Source organism: Thamnophis elegans, chromosome 2 (genome assembly GCF_009769535.1).
Source record: "Thamnophis elegans isolate rThaEle1 chromosome 2, rThaEle1.pri, whole genome shotgun sequence".
NCBI lineage: Eukaryota > Metazoa > Chordata > Lepidosauria > Squamata > Colubridae > Thamnophis > Thamnophis elegans.
The window spans coordinates 65,385,481-65,400,391 of NC_045542.1; the positions used below are offsets into that span (position 1 = coordinate 65,385,481).

A 14,911-nucleotide genomic window follows, 5' to 3' on the forward strand; every position below is an offset into this window, starting at 1 on the left:
CCGCAGCCCTCTCCCGATAAGGACCAGGTACAGACAAGGCGTCCTCCTTTAGCTACCTGGTTTTCCCCGGCTCGCCCTTCTGCTTTGTCATTAGTGCTCTGTGTGGCTGTTAGCCACCGAATTGGCCAGCGGAAAGCTACGCAAGCACACTGGACGTCGTGATGATGTTTCCCTAGGGCGAGACATTGCCCCCTCTGGTTTTCCCAGATAGTACTTTCCGCCGCCCCCTTTTCCAAGGTGGTACATCCCGCTCTACGCTCCACGCCTTAATCCGCTCCATTCACAGCACCTTGACGAAGGGGGAGGGAAGAGGCTGGAGGAGGGAAGTTGCCATAAAACCCAGGAATGTTCCGGCTCAAGAGAGCAAGCTCGGTGATTAGCCAGGAAAAAAGCGATGTGCTGCTCAATTGGTTGAGAGGAGATGTTTTAAATCCCGCCCTCTCTTGAGGGACAGGCAGGCGGTGTCGGGCTGTAGTTCGGCTGAGGGACGGGCCCGGAGAAGAAACGGACGGGGGGTAAGAAAAAAGGGAAGGGAGGCGGATGGTTTCACGGAGAACTTCGGGAGCGGGAGGGGCTTCGAGGCACGAAAGGAGGCTTTGGTGGGGCCAAAAGCCGGGAGAAGGAACCGGGCGTCCGAGCATCCTTTGCTCTTTCCCTAACCTCCCTATCTCCCCCCCCCCCCCGCCCCAAGCAAGCTTCCTGCGTGTTTGCACATGTCGAAAACCCGGCCGGGGTTGCTTGGATACACAATCCGATGAGGTGCAATTTGCCCGCCAGCAAATCTTGTTGGGGCAGCTATGGGTTGAGGCGAGAGAACCAGGAATCAGAGATCCACTGAATGGAAGTTGTAGATTGTGTCGTTTTTCCTGCACTTTTAAGTTTCTTTTTCTCACACTTTTAAGTGGGTGGGTGGGAGGGAGGAAGTCATGGATATGGATAAAATAAAGTGAGCGTCGGTGGTGTAAATTCTGAACAGATGTCATGGCCCTCGGATTACAGGCAGTGGATCAAATTAAATCATAGGGGGGGAATCTTAATTAGTGGCTTCTTTAAAGGTAGGGAATGGGTCTGTTCAGCTTTTGCTGTTCCTCATACTTGTGAGGTAGAAGAATGTACTGGCAAGAAACCTCTCTGTTCTCATTGATGGGAGGATTAGTTTTATGATTGACCTTCGTTTTCCTTTAATTGTGGTGTAAGTATAGAGGTAACTTGGTAGCTACACCCAAACGCTGACTAGCAGAGGAAACCGACTTTCCTGTCTTTCCTAAGAAACTGTGAACAGAAACGAACTTTGTATGATTTGGGTTAGTTTTTCTCACAGTTTTTCGCACAGCTTTCCAAACCATTGGAAATTTCCATTTCTCTTATTTATGGGTTATCCTTCTTTCACTGAATTCTGATTGGATTTGTAAAGTGATGCTTGCTGATCATAATAAGGATTCCCTCTTTCTTATAATGATATTTCAGGAACTTGAATAAGGCATATAACCTAGTAGCCATTAATCAGTATAATCCATGTTTTTATTTTACATTTTATTTCAGATGTATGCTAAGGGGAGTTAATATTTATTTAGGTAAGGTAATAGCCACATAGTTGTGACTTCAGATTTTCATAGGTATCATTTGGCCAGTATCTTGCATCAACCTAATGGTTGTCATATCCAACCTGTAGCCAAAACTACACATTAGCTGGGGATTCTTGGTGATTGATTCTTGTGATTTCATGTTTTTTAAACTCTGCCTGTAGACTGTAGAGGGATATGTTGGTGTCTCAGAATCATTTCTGACTGGAGCAGGATGTAAGTCTTAGTAAGCAAATAAATGCATGAATAAATGGAAACTAACAATTGAATATAAAAGGATTGGCCTTCTACATCTTGAACAATCACTTATCTTTTAAATACCAAGTTCATTATCTGTTTGCCAGAAAATCATGCAAATATCTAAAATTATTTCTGGAAGATTTCCAAGATTTGATAAGGCTTCCAGTAGTTATGGGGTAACCTTGGTAGCATTCTGCCAAGTGCTTCTTTTTTTTTATTGCCTTCTCCTGTCATCAGTTTTTAACTATATCTTTAATGTTCTTTTCTATTTGTCATCATTCCAAATTCTTTGAGATTTTCAAGACTTTGAAGTCAGCAGAATATTTATCAAAGTTGTATCTGTATGATATTAATAACATTCTAATAAATGTGAGTCTTTATAGCATATATTATATGCTATAATGCAAGTGTGTACAAGGTAGCCCATCTTTTCTGTATTTTCCCATGCAATGTCTATTTGCTTCTCATGAGGAGATCATTTGCCCTTAGTCCCCGAGTCAAAAAAGTATAGTTACTCTAGCAAGGGATATTGTGTGTTATCTTTTCTCTGATAATTCATGGGGCAACAGTTTAGCATGAGCTCAGTTGAGATTTAGCCATCATTTTTAATATTTGTTTTTAAGTAAAATAAAAATAGTTGAAATCCTGAAAGGTTTCTTTCCTACTTTGCAGTATAATATGTTGGCATAGCTAAGACCTTTGCTCACATATGCTTTAATGACTTAGGATAAAGTCACAGCCATAATGTTCTTATCGCATTAGAGAGAATAACAAGGCTAACTAGGTTGCAGCTCTGCTGATAAGGAGTTGAATGGTAATTATATATATTATATAGAAGAGACTGAATATAATAAAGAAAAAAAATTGTATTTCCTTCAATATTCTGCCTAAATAGTTTAAAATATTACTATTCTTTGATTTTGTTCTTAATACACAGAAGTTAATTTTTATAATAATATATTACTCCTGATACTAATTATTGCATATTTATGATTCCTGCATATTAATAAGAAATGGTAGTTTCTCTATTTTGTGTTTATTAATGTGCATTTATATTGATGCAGTTTTACTAAGCTCTGTTATTTCTCTTTATTCCTTGAGGATTAATTAAAATATTAAGTCCTAAAGGAGTCACCTTGTTTATAAAATCTAAATGTTAGTAGTAATATTGGTCACAACAGCTGGCAAAGTTACCAAGTTTTTAAAATAAACATAATAAAATAACATATTTCAAAGGGAATATATATTCAAGAACTTAAAAGGCATTCGTAACCTAGAAGGAAAGCTCTTGAACTTAATGAGACGTTTCCATGTAGATAAGCATGCAGGAATAGAATGCTGGGGATAGACAAAAACCAAAGGTATCTGTGACTAGTGGTGAATGTTTTAACATCAAATTGAGTTGAGAAATGCATATTGAAGCAGAATGTTTTTAAGAAGAAAATAACATTTTTACTTAATATCTAGATGCATTAGCTGTTTAAAAAAAGTGATGTTGGATGTTATCTTGTGATCTCACAGCCATCTCTACTCCAGATTTTAAGCAGGAGCTTGGCAAACATCCTTTCAGTTGTTAATATAGGTAAGGTAATTCCTATTTCAGCACAGAGTATTTGCCAGATGGATCTATTTGAGGCTCTAATTTATTCAGAACTTAGAATTTGAGTGCTTATCCTAATTCACTATGGAATGTCAACAAGTCTGAATGAACAGCTTTACAAGAAGTTCTTGATTTCTTTGATTTCTCAAAATCGCATCTGCTTCAGGCAGCCCAAATCTTGAAATTCAGGACTGCTGTATAGAAGTTGAAGGCTGGAAGCGTTAATGTCTGCATTATGGGGGGGGGGGGGGGGGATATGTCAACACTCTATGTCTGCTGTCTTCACCAATTAATTCAGCATTTTGAAAACGTGACAAGAAGAAAGTATTTAGAGTTAATTTAAAAATGCATAAATTACTATAGTTCTGTTGGATTCTTTCAGAGGATGGATGTTATTATGAACAGTTTTTTTTAGAAATGGAAGCAGAGATCTAAATTTGGGGAGAGGATCTTGAATAAAATGGGCTTAAGATAAGAATTTGGTTTGTGTCCCTGAGTTTAAGAAAGCAGCCAAGAAGGCTTTAAATACAAAATACCATAACTATATCTAGGACCAAAAATGGTTGGATGTGTTATAGTGGAACATGCAATATGAAATGAGACCAAAATTTATTGGATAGTGGTGGTGTTATTTTTGGGTAAAAAGGCAGTGCTTAGACTGTGCCTTGTAACTTGGCCAAGTTGTTTATGTGGAGCATAGTTTGGCTATGTTTCCTTGCCGTCCCACCCTCTAAGGAACTCCCTGAAGCCAGTTTCTCTGCTTTGAATCAACTTGCAAAGGTGTTCTCCACCCTGATCCAAAAATAGAGAGATTGGAAGTTTTTCTCTGAAATGGAGTCTACTGTGGCACTTGCAATTCTCACTATTGGGGAGCACAAAGCTTGCAGCTGTGCTGGTTCTTGTGTCCTGGTAATTTCTCAACAACAGTAACCGCCTTTTAAGGAAGGAGTCATATATTTGGAACAAAGATGTGGTTTGCCTCTATTATGGTTGACTTTGATTCTACAGTATACTAACATATAATTTGTTTTCTATGTACAACTGCCAACACAAAACTTTGACTGTCTCTGACATTGTTTTAAACATTGGTTTATTATATCTGATGGTATTTACTTACGAGCTATCTTATGGGGTTTTTTAGTTAGTCTTTTCTCAACTAAAGGGAAGAATTCTGGGGTCCTCAATTATTTCTTAGGAATTTTTGTAAAGCAGTCATTAAAGGAATCCCCTGAAATCAGGAAATCCTGGAAAACATGTTTTAGAAATTTGTATTTATGAGAATGATAATGAAATTAAAAGGAATGCTCTAAAAGTCTTAAGAAAAGATTTACAGAGGGTAAAACAGCTATGGGAAGCTGCCTTGACTATTTAATGCATTAATGGATAAGCCTTTAAGGAAAGTTTATGATGATATGAGAGGGGTGCTGGTTGAGGCTGTGAATGTTGTTTGAATGTGAATGTTTATTTTATTTATATGCCGTCCTTTTCCCCCCCGAAGGGGACTCAGGGCGGCTCACAACTCAAACCAGGGAAGGGGGATACAAACAAAAAATTAAAACGACACAAAACAATACATAATTTAAAACACACAACAGTCATACCATTCGAGACAGGGGCAACAATTCTTTAGCCCCAGGCCTGTCGGAACAGCCAGGTTTTAAGGGCTTTGTGGAAGGCCTGGAGGGTGGTGAGGGTTCGAATCTCCACGGGGAGTTCGTTCCAAAGGGTCGGAGCAGCCACAGAGAAGGCTCTCCTCCGGGTAGTTGCCAGTTGACACTGGCCAGCGGATGGAATTCAGAGGAGGCCTAATCTGTGGGATCTAATCGGTCTAGTGGAGGTAATTGGCAGCAGGCGGTCTCTCAAGTACCCAGGTCCAATACCATGAAGGGCTTTATAAGTGACAACTAGCGCCTTGAAGCGTATCCGGAGACCAATAGGCAGCCAGTGCAGCTCGCGGAGGATAGGTGTTACGTGGGTGAACCGAGGTGCACCCACGATTGCTCACGCGGCTGCATTCTGGACAAGCTCGAGTCGCCGAATGCTCTTCAAGGGCTGCCCCATGTAGAGCACGTTGCAGTAGTCCAGTCTAGAGGTCACAAGGCGCAAGTGACTGTTGTGAGAGCCTCCCAGTTCAGGTAGGGACGCAACTGGTGCACCAGGCGAACCTGGGCAAATGCCCCCCTGGTCACAGCCGACAGGTGGTGTTCAAAAGTCAGCTGTGGGTCCAGGAGGACTCCCAAATTGCGAACCCTGTCTGAGGGGCCTGAATGAGCAGGACTTTTATATGCAAAAGAAAAGTTTTGGCTGAGAACTCAAGTTACTTGCATCAATTGTCATCTTAAAAGTTCCAATGAGGAATAGAAATATACACCTGAAAATCAATATATTGAAATCAAGGTAATCGTGTCTCAAAGGAAGACTGAGTGAATAAATGCAAGTGATACATAAACGGTAAAACTAAAACGAATACCGTAGATTAATTTGTGTGCCCTGTGTAAGACGTGCAAATACTGGCAGTAAGATCGTGGAAGTATGTGATCTGTTGTGAGGAATGAATGCTTGTCAGGGAAGAAAAGTGTCTGTCTCTGGGAATGTGCTCTTGATCACTTTACTGTGTAGAAGTGGAAGTTGGGTATTCAGAAGAAACATTCAGCATTACTAAACTGAATGCTGGGCGGAATGTGTGTAAATTTAGAAGAGATGAGGTCAAGAATGAATGAGGGATGAAAGAATGAATGTGGACTGAATACACAAGTGGATGGCTAAAAAAGAAGAAGTGCTTTGAAGTATTCATACAGAGATTGAATAGCACTGGGTTACAAAGAAAATATATGAAAAAAGAAGTGCTATATCTAGGTGGAGTGTTGGCAATTTTAAAGAATAAAAGGTGATCTATTGTATGTATGGACATGATAGAAGCAACAGTAAAAAGTTATGTGGCATTAGCAATTGACTTTGGCATGAACGAGATTGAGCTATAGTTCCCTTTTATCTCATGTCTTTCAATTGCTATTCCTTTCCTTTGCTTTTTTATAATATTGATTACTATAGAAGGGGAAATGTGATGGCTACGGATGTATGTAAATGTACACGGTTTAGAACACAGACTAATATTAAATATAAGATTCAAATAGTGGCTTCTTATATAGCGAGTATAAAATTTACTCTTAAGTTACTTAAGAGTGAAAATAGAGTTCTGCATGCCAGTCTGTTGAATTTTTTCCATGTTGTTCTAAGGATCCTGTGTGGTGGTGCAGGAGGAGATAAAGATATTAGTGCATCAGTATAAGTCTCTACTTTCAGTCTGTTATCTTATTTTCTTCTCAGAGTCACTGGTTTGAGATGGGTGGCTATAGAAAATAAATTTTACATGTAACAAGATGCAGTCAATATCTTAGTTCAGGTGTATCACTTTGGGGTTCATGGTAGCTAGCAACTGAATGTGTGAATGGACTATTGAAAAAGATTTCATTTGTTATAGATAGAAAAACAATAGGGTGTGTATTGCACAATATATGTATGAATAAGAAAGTGAAAAAATGTGGACACTCCCACAACTGTCTTGACATCCCTCACTTAAGAAAATGTCACCTTTGACAGTGAGGGGAAGACTTTCCTTTCCCATGCTTTATGGCACTAGGCCCAGGCTGGTCTATTCCTGCATGAGAATAATTGCTAGATGTCGTTATTATTAAGTGATCAGCATTCATGTGGGAACCAGTCCAGGCTACAAAAAGCAGGCAAATTATCTTGTGATTATCTAAAGGAGGAACTGTAATTCACAGGAAAATAAATGTGTTATATGTAACAAGTCCCAGATTAAACTCCAGGAAATGCCAATAAAAAGGCTCAGCAAATAGTGGGATTTCTTTGCCTCAAACCCTAGAGGGCTACTGCTAGTCACAGAAGATGCTGTGTAGGGTAATAAAGACTCTGACCTACCTACCATTATATATCATTCTGAGAACTCCTTCCTATGAGTTTCATTCATATGTTGTAATTAAGGATTTCTAACTTCCTGCTAGTTTCCCCACTGAGTTTCCTTTTGGGAAGACGTTTTTGATATATGTCCACTGGGCACCAGGATGAATTTATAAGTTCCATATATCATAGAAAACAATTAATCCTGTGACCAATTGTATGTTATTTTTTGGCAAGAATAGTTTTCATTGATCATGAGGAGAAGCTTCCGAAGAAGAATGGAAGAAATATTAGTTCTTTTCTCAGGCTGATTATGTCCTCCCTTCTGGAACATTGACTGGTAAAATTTTGTTGTGAATTAACATGCACATTTGTTGCATGGATCACCTGTGAATATACTTGGCCTTACCTGATAATAATATAAGTCTTCAAGTTCTTCATGTTCAACTTTCTGCCTTCCTGACTCAGGTTGCAAAAAGTATCCTAGAAACAATATTAAAATAAATATAAATAAATATAGTATGCTGATGATACCCAGCTATCCATCTCCACACCTGTTGAATTAAATTTTCTGTCTTAATGTCTAGAATACATGTGGGTTTGGATGCCGAACAGCATGATCCAATTCAATCCTATCCAAGATTAAGTGACTTTATCATTTAGGACTATCTGATTCCTGGGATTTATCATCCCTTGTTTTGAAGGGGTGTCACAGTCCCAAGTAGACCCTTTGCGTAATCTGGGAGTCCATCTGGATTCACGACTCATTCCAGGAGCATGTGGAAGTCACAGCCAAGAGAGCTTTTGTGCAACTTTGTGTTGTGCACCAATTGTGCCATTCCTGAACCATTTCTATTGTTGATCACTAATGCTTAGGTCAACTCCTGAATGGATTACTCTAATACTCCCTACATAAGAGCTGCCCTTGAAGAGCATCTGGAAGCTGCAGTTGGTGTGTGAGTGATTATGTGTGCTCCTTGTTTAGCACACATTACACCTCGATTGTGCAAGCTATTGGTTGCAATACAGGTGCAATTCAGAGTGCTGGAATTGACCTATAAAGCCCTACATGGCATAGGACTGGGTTATTTATGGAAGCACTTCTCACCAGATATATCTACCTGTCCCAGTAGATCTGACAGAAGAGGCATACACTGGGTCCTGTCTATAAAGGAATGTCATCTGATGGTGCCCAGGAGGAGTGCCTTTTCTGTCATGATACTCATCTTGAAATATTACTCCCCAGAGATTAGATTAGCCTGATCCTACTGGTCTTTTTAAAGGCCACAAAGACATTGTGTTTGGAGATAGAGTGGTGTGGGGCCCTGTTTGATGGTTGTGTTGAATACTGTTAATGTGTCAAGCACAGGAAGTCACATGTCCAGGAAGTACAATGCGCTCTACAAGAACCCGAACTACTAACACTCAAAGCAAATTGGCAGTAGTTAAGAGTCAACAGAATTTAAGGTGGGCTGGAGTTAGATCTCTTGTGGGTACAAAGGGACAAGACTGATGGCACATTGTATCCCTCCCTCAGGCTCAGCCTAGTCATCTACTATGGAATGTTTTGTATCTTAGCTGCTTATTGTACTGATTTTAATGGTTTTACCATGGCTGTATTTTTTTCTTTGTATTTTTTATTGTTTTTGGTTATAATTATAATAGCTGTAAGCCATCCAGTCATGTATGTGAGATATATGGCTTTACATATTAAATTTTAAAGGTTTAAAAGCCTTTAAATAAATAAATTTAAATTTATTTATTTAATTTTAGTATACTAAAGTGATAACTTTTTTTTAAAAAAATACTGACTGTAATCAATCTTATCTATACCTTATTTAGGTCCATATCTTGGTAGCTTGTTCTTGCTAGCGGCTGGACGCATTTCCCTCATGCCACTTGGACTAGGCCGCCGGAAGAAACCCCCCCCTTTGGTGGAAAATGAGGAAGCTGAGCCCATCCGTAGTAGCCTGGGTGGGATGGGGGTGGGTGGCATGGCAGCACTTCAGCCTGGACTCCCCCCTCCACCGGCCAGCCTCCGTCCTCGACTTGTGTTCCACACTCAGCTAGCCCATGGAAGTCCCACTGGTCGGATCGAAGGCTTTACTAATGTCAAGGAACTATACAACAAAATTGCAGAGGCCTTTAATATAGCCTCAACTGAGGTAAGCACATCTTTTATATTACCTGGTTACTGTAGGCTCATTGCATGTGTGGTAGATTTTATATAAGACCAGATGTGTGGGGAAATATTTTGGGTGAACTGAGGTGTTAATATATCTGCTTATACCTAGATATACATTTTGGATTGTTGGTGATCAAAGGCCTCCTAGCCCTTTATTGCTGGGATTGAGGGAACAGCTATCTCCTGTACCCTCATTGTCTCAAACGATATCAGATTCTTATTGTACTTCCTTAATATCTTTCTAGGTGATGTTCTGCACTTTAAATACCCACAAAGTGGACATGGACAAATTATTGGGTGGTCAGATTGGCCTGGAAGACTTTATCTTTGCCCACACAAAGGGCCAGAGGAAAGAAGTGGAAGTATTCAAATCTGAGGAGGCCCTGGGCCTGACTATTACAGACAATGGTGCTGGCTATGCTTTCATCAAGGTATCTTTGAATGGTCACATATAGTCTCCTGATGTATTATTGCTTTGCTCTTTGGGGTGGTAGGATTCTGGGTTTGTTTTGGGGTTTTTTTTTGCTCTGTCCTCCAAAAACTATCAGTTCTGAAAAACAAAGGTCTTCAAATGTTTATATTTTGGTGGCACCTAGAAATCCAATCTTATCTTTGTTTCCCCTTCTTGTTCATCTTTCTGAGAAAAATCCCCCCCAAAGTGAGTCAAAAATGATGTGATTCCATAACAAGGCCTTTCATAGATGATGTATTTGCTGAAGGCATGTGAAATTATCAGCTCCTATTTTTTTTTACAATGTTAAACAGAGATAAATGGGTTTTAAAAGGTTAAAGAGCTTCTTCAATCTTGTGGCCTTTGGGATATTTGTGTTCTTCATTTCAGAATTCCAAATGGCCATTCCTGAATGCTATCAACTTGTGAAATACTGGGCTGAAAAGTGTCGGTTTGTTTAGTTTAAGGGAAAAAATATTAAACATAGAATATAATGGGGATTACACTTGGTATGGTGTAATAGATTTATAAAGTGAGATGGATTTTTGTTCTATTTATGGAGAAAATAGACTGAAGATTAGATTTCCAAAACATGGTTTGCTTGGCATAAAAAACTGAGTTGTATATTTGACCTTATGAGCATAACTGTGAGAGCAACAAGTATCCTTTTTTTAAAAAAAGAAAGGATTATCTATAATTTTGATAGATACCAGAAGATAACTGTAGATATATCTGTTATGCAGGCTCACAGGATGCTCAGCCAATAAAAGTTACTTATAGGGTTGTGATAATTAAGATGAATGGCTCAGTGGGATGCAAAGCTAAACCCCATTAATTCTTTTTGCCCTTCTCTTATTAAATTTCTATTATGAAAATCAAAACAACTATGAAGAATAAATGTATCTTTTTCCATTCTCAGAGAAAAAAAAATCCTGTGATTTTGTGTGATTGTCAGATTCTGCATACATGTTCATATATTGGAACTAGGTGGCATTAATCCTGTGAAAATAGGTCAGTGTAAACATTTTGCAGGAACAATAGTTTTCTACCACCATGGGAGGGAGGCGGGTGTTCCACTACAAATAAAAGAAAGGAAAGGGATGACTCCATATCCATTTTGGATTCTGATCTTGCCCACCATCAGCATGAAGTTCCTGGCAGATGGCCTTTGAGACTATGCAGCTTTTGCTAGAACAAAGATCCCCCACCATTTCCTGAATAGCTGTCATAGGGCTATGACATGCCTTCAAGGAAGTTTGCTTGCTAAAACCTTAATTCTGTTTGGAGCCTTGCTGATTTTCTTTTCTTTTGGGGGGGAAGGAGAGGGGGCACACGCAAGAGCACAATTTTATAATGCACATTCTGAACATAATTTCCTTCTTGCCATACAAAAATACAGGGAGGTCAACCCCCATTATATCCTAGATAGGACTTTAATAATGGATTTCATGTTAGGTTGGACACAGACCTTAGCTATTCTAGTTTATGCTAAAAAATAAATTATGGGCTGTGATTAATATTAAACAGAGCTATGAATTTTCCTCAGTTTAACATAATCTTTAATACAGTAATAAGAAGTGAGTAGCAAGGAAATCAACTTGCTATCTTCGGACAGAAAAGGAAGGTCTTCACAGTCAAAGTTATTGTGGTACCTCCTATGAAATCCGTAAAGAATTGCTGCACTTTGAAGTGTATTTTTCAGTATTTTGATCCTACAGAAAGTTACTCTGTATTGTAATTCTGTGCTCTATTCAGTATCAGTTTTTGTAGTTTTACTTCTTAAAATAAGTATTTCTAGATTTGACTGTTACCAAAACCAGCTCTGACAAATAATCCCTTTAAATTAATATTTCCTATTTGTTATGCATCAGCTGCAGTGAAGCTCTATTTTGTCTGGTTTTAGTCTTTCTCTCCTTTTTCTACTTCTTTTCAGGTAATTCTACTTTCTGATGAGTTTCGAATGACAGGAATTATTTTCATTGACTTCATATGCTTAATCCACAAAAATATATTATGATGTACTGATACATGCAGTAAATATATAAACAGAATAAGGACAGTCTTCTCATTCACTTCTAGTTTGTAGAGGAATGATACTATCCTGCTTTACCGGATAGCAAGAAAAACATAGCTTTAGCAGATCTGCTGCCATGCATTCCTGGGATTAATATACGTTCATCTCATTCAACAGATCTGGTTTTTTTCCCAAGACTGTGTCTAAGGGCATAATATTAGTAGCACAACCTTCTTTCAAGGTGTGAATTATTCTGGGTTTTTTTTTTAGAAGGAATGAGTAAAGCAGACTGGTCGGGCCACTGCTCATCTCCCCTATGAGTCAGTTATAAGTGTAATTATGAATCATGTTTCTCAAGTAGAAGTTGCAGGTCCAGCCCTGGATTAGAGTAATGCATAAACCATCACTGTAGATCCTCATACATCCTAAGGTAAAACAGAGAGTTGTTGGACTGCAAGGTTAACACTTTTACTATTGAGCTTAATTTCTTTCTGCCCAAATATATTTAGCAACTTGAAGACCTGATATAGAGCAGCCTCTGTGCAATGCAAAGAAATGCCAGATTGGCTACAAAGCAAAAGGCTCCGTAGCTAGGCTCTTGGCAAAGTATTTACCAGAAAATAACCCAGAGGAAGAGAGGTATTCAAGAGAAGAGTATCCCTGCCATTACAGTAGTTCTGCTTAAGTGAACTGCTCTGTTTGTCACTCAGCCAGGAGTATGTCTCTTGTTTGGGGAACCAGGATTGTTGGCAATCCTACTTGCATTTAGTTAGTTTGTTATTTTTTGGTTGCATTGCCTTCCAAATTTTTCAAATTATCTATTTGGCTTGTGTTTGCATAGTGATTGTTCACTTCTTTTGGCAGAGAATCAAGGAAGGGAGTGTTATTGACCGAATCCAAATTATTAATGTCGGAGATATGATTGAGTCCATCAATGGTCAAAGTCTCATTGGCTGCCGGCATTATGAGGTTGCAAAAATGCTCAAGGATTTGCCCAAAGGTCGCACTTTCACTCTGAAGCTGACTGAACCCCGAAAGGCTTTTGGTATGTATTAATAATGCTGCTATTCCACTGGTTGTTGAGAAGTGAAAATATGCAGCTATATTTCTGATGCAATATGTTATTGTGCATTTTTAGTTTAAACTGTCTTAAGATGATTTGATATAGGAAGCAGTGTGAAACTTGATTTAACCTATTAGCTCTAAACTGTCTCAGGTGGGGAAAAAAATAGGCAAGTCAGAGAAAAACAAATTGGCACATATTTTCTCACTGGCATTATTTACTAAAGTTACAGTTTTGTTCAGATGAACTTTATTGTCAGAAACGTTGTGATGGCTGGGCTCTTCTTTTCAGAGTTGATCCTTCGGATCACTGGTTGGAAATGAGGAAAATAAACTTAACGGATCATAAGTTTTGCTTATGAGAAAATTGACAAAATATTTTAAATCAGGTATGTAATATTTTTAAGAGCAAAACAGATTGATCGTAAGAATTTAAACCAACCTAGTTAATCTTTAGTAGGTAAACCATATGGAAATAGTTGGTTAATAAGCAGGTTTGGGAAGTTAGAAAAATATTCCAGAAAGATACAGTGGCAAACCATTGTTGGCATTGTTGCCAAGAAAACTCAAGACCGTCTATTTTAAGGTCTGTATAAAATAGCAGTAAGAGCAATGAGGAAGAATGCAGGGTGTTTAGTTTTGGATTGTTCTGAAATTGACAGTAATTTGTTTGTAATATGTAAGTAATTTGAATTTTTGGCAAATTGTAGCAGCATAATCTAGGGAGCTCCAAGTATTATTTTTTTAATCATTTGGTTGTAGAGGTGTCCCCTTAATTTATTTATGCTCTATATTCTGTTGAGTAAAGTTGCTTCTCTGTTCCAGCCACAAAGTTATATAATTTCTCTCTAATCATCTATGTTATATCTATGTAGGAGTAAAAAGGCAATATGTGATATACAGTTTAAAATAAGGTGAAAGACACAAACGTAGCAATGAAGTAGCTTTTTGATTATAATAAAGTATATAGTCTTTATATACTTTATATAAGTATAAGTATATAAAGTATACTTTAGTTTCCTTATATATACTTTATATATACTTTAGTATATATATATATATATATATATATATATATATATATATATATATATATATATATATATATATATATACACACACACACTATATACTATATACTATATATATATATACTTTTGTCCTTCATTATTTCACCAGCACAGAAAGAAGTTGAGTACAATTATGCTGGAGTTGCTCAAGACTTTTCTAACTAAAATTCTCATTATGACTTGATTTTTAAAACTGTGGAATAGGTATAAACGCAAACATTTTAGCCCATTATGCTATTTATTCAAAACATTTTAAACCATCCTTCCCAAATCTGAATACATCTGTTGTAAAATGCTATATTTTGGCTTGCGATGTGTGAATACAGTAGGAGCCCACATGGCCACTTCTGCTTGCTCATTGCCACAAAGGAGCAGGAAGATGAGTGATGTGTTGATGCTGCAGCCGCGAGGTGAGGCAGGTGTTGAGGCATGGCTGGCTTGGTTGCAGGGGCCCTGAGGTAAGCCGGTACAAGGCACATGGGGCAGGTCTAACCCCCCCCCCACTTCACCTTGTGGCGGTGGCATTGGTGCATTGCTCAGCCTCCTGCTCCATTGTGGTCACGAGCAAGCAGAAAAAGTGAGCTGGACAGGATCTGTCAGATCCACACAGGATCTGCTGGACAGGGTTGCCAGAGCTGCTGCCATGAGATGAGGCAGGTGTCGGGGCATGGGTGGCCTGGCTTCAGGGGTCTTGAGGTAAGCTGTTGCGGGATGCATGGGTCAGCTCCACTTTCCCCTGCCTTGTGGTGGTGGCACTGGTGCGTCGTGTGGCTTCCCGCCCCGCC

At 38.7% G+C, this 14,911-nt stretch overlaps 1 protein-coding gene across 1 annotated transcript in view; it reads left to right on the plus strand.

Annotated features, from left to right (window-relative positions):
- Nucleotides 1-367: 367 nt before the first annotated feature.
- The window catches only part of GIPC1 (GIPC PDZ domain containing family member 1), a 28,438-nt gene continuing 13,894 nt past the window's right edge, over nt 368-14,911 (plus strand). Inside the window, exons 1-4 of the mRNA XM_032210407.1 lie at nt 368-515; nt 9,187-9,509; nt 9,775-9,960; nt 12,859-13,039. Of these exons, the coding sequence (XP_032066298.1) occupies nt 9,237-9,509; nt 9,775-9,960; nt 12,859-13,039 (640 nt within the window). The 5' untranslated portion in view covers nt 368-515; nt 9,187-9,236. The remainder of the gene's footprint in view (nt 516-9,186; nt 9,510-9,774; nt 9,961-12,858; nt 13,040-14,911) is intronic.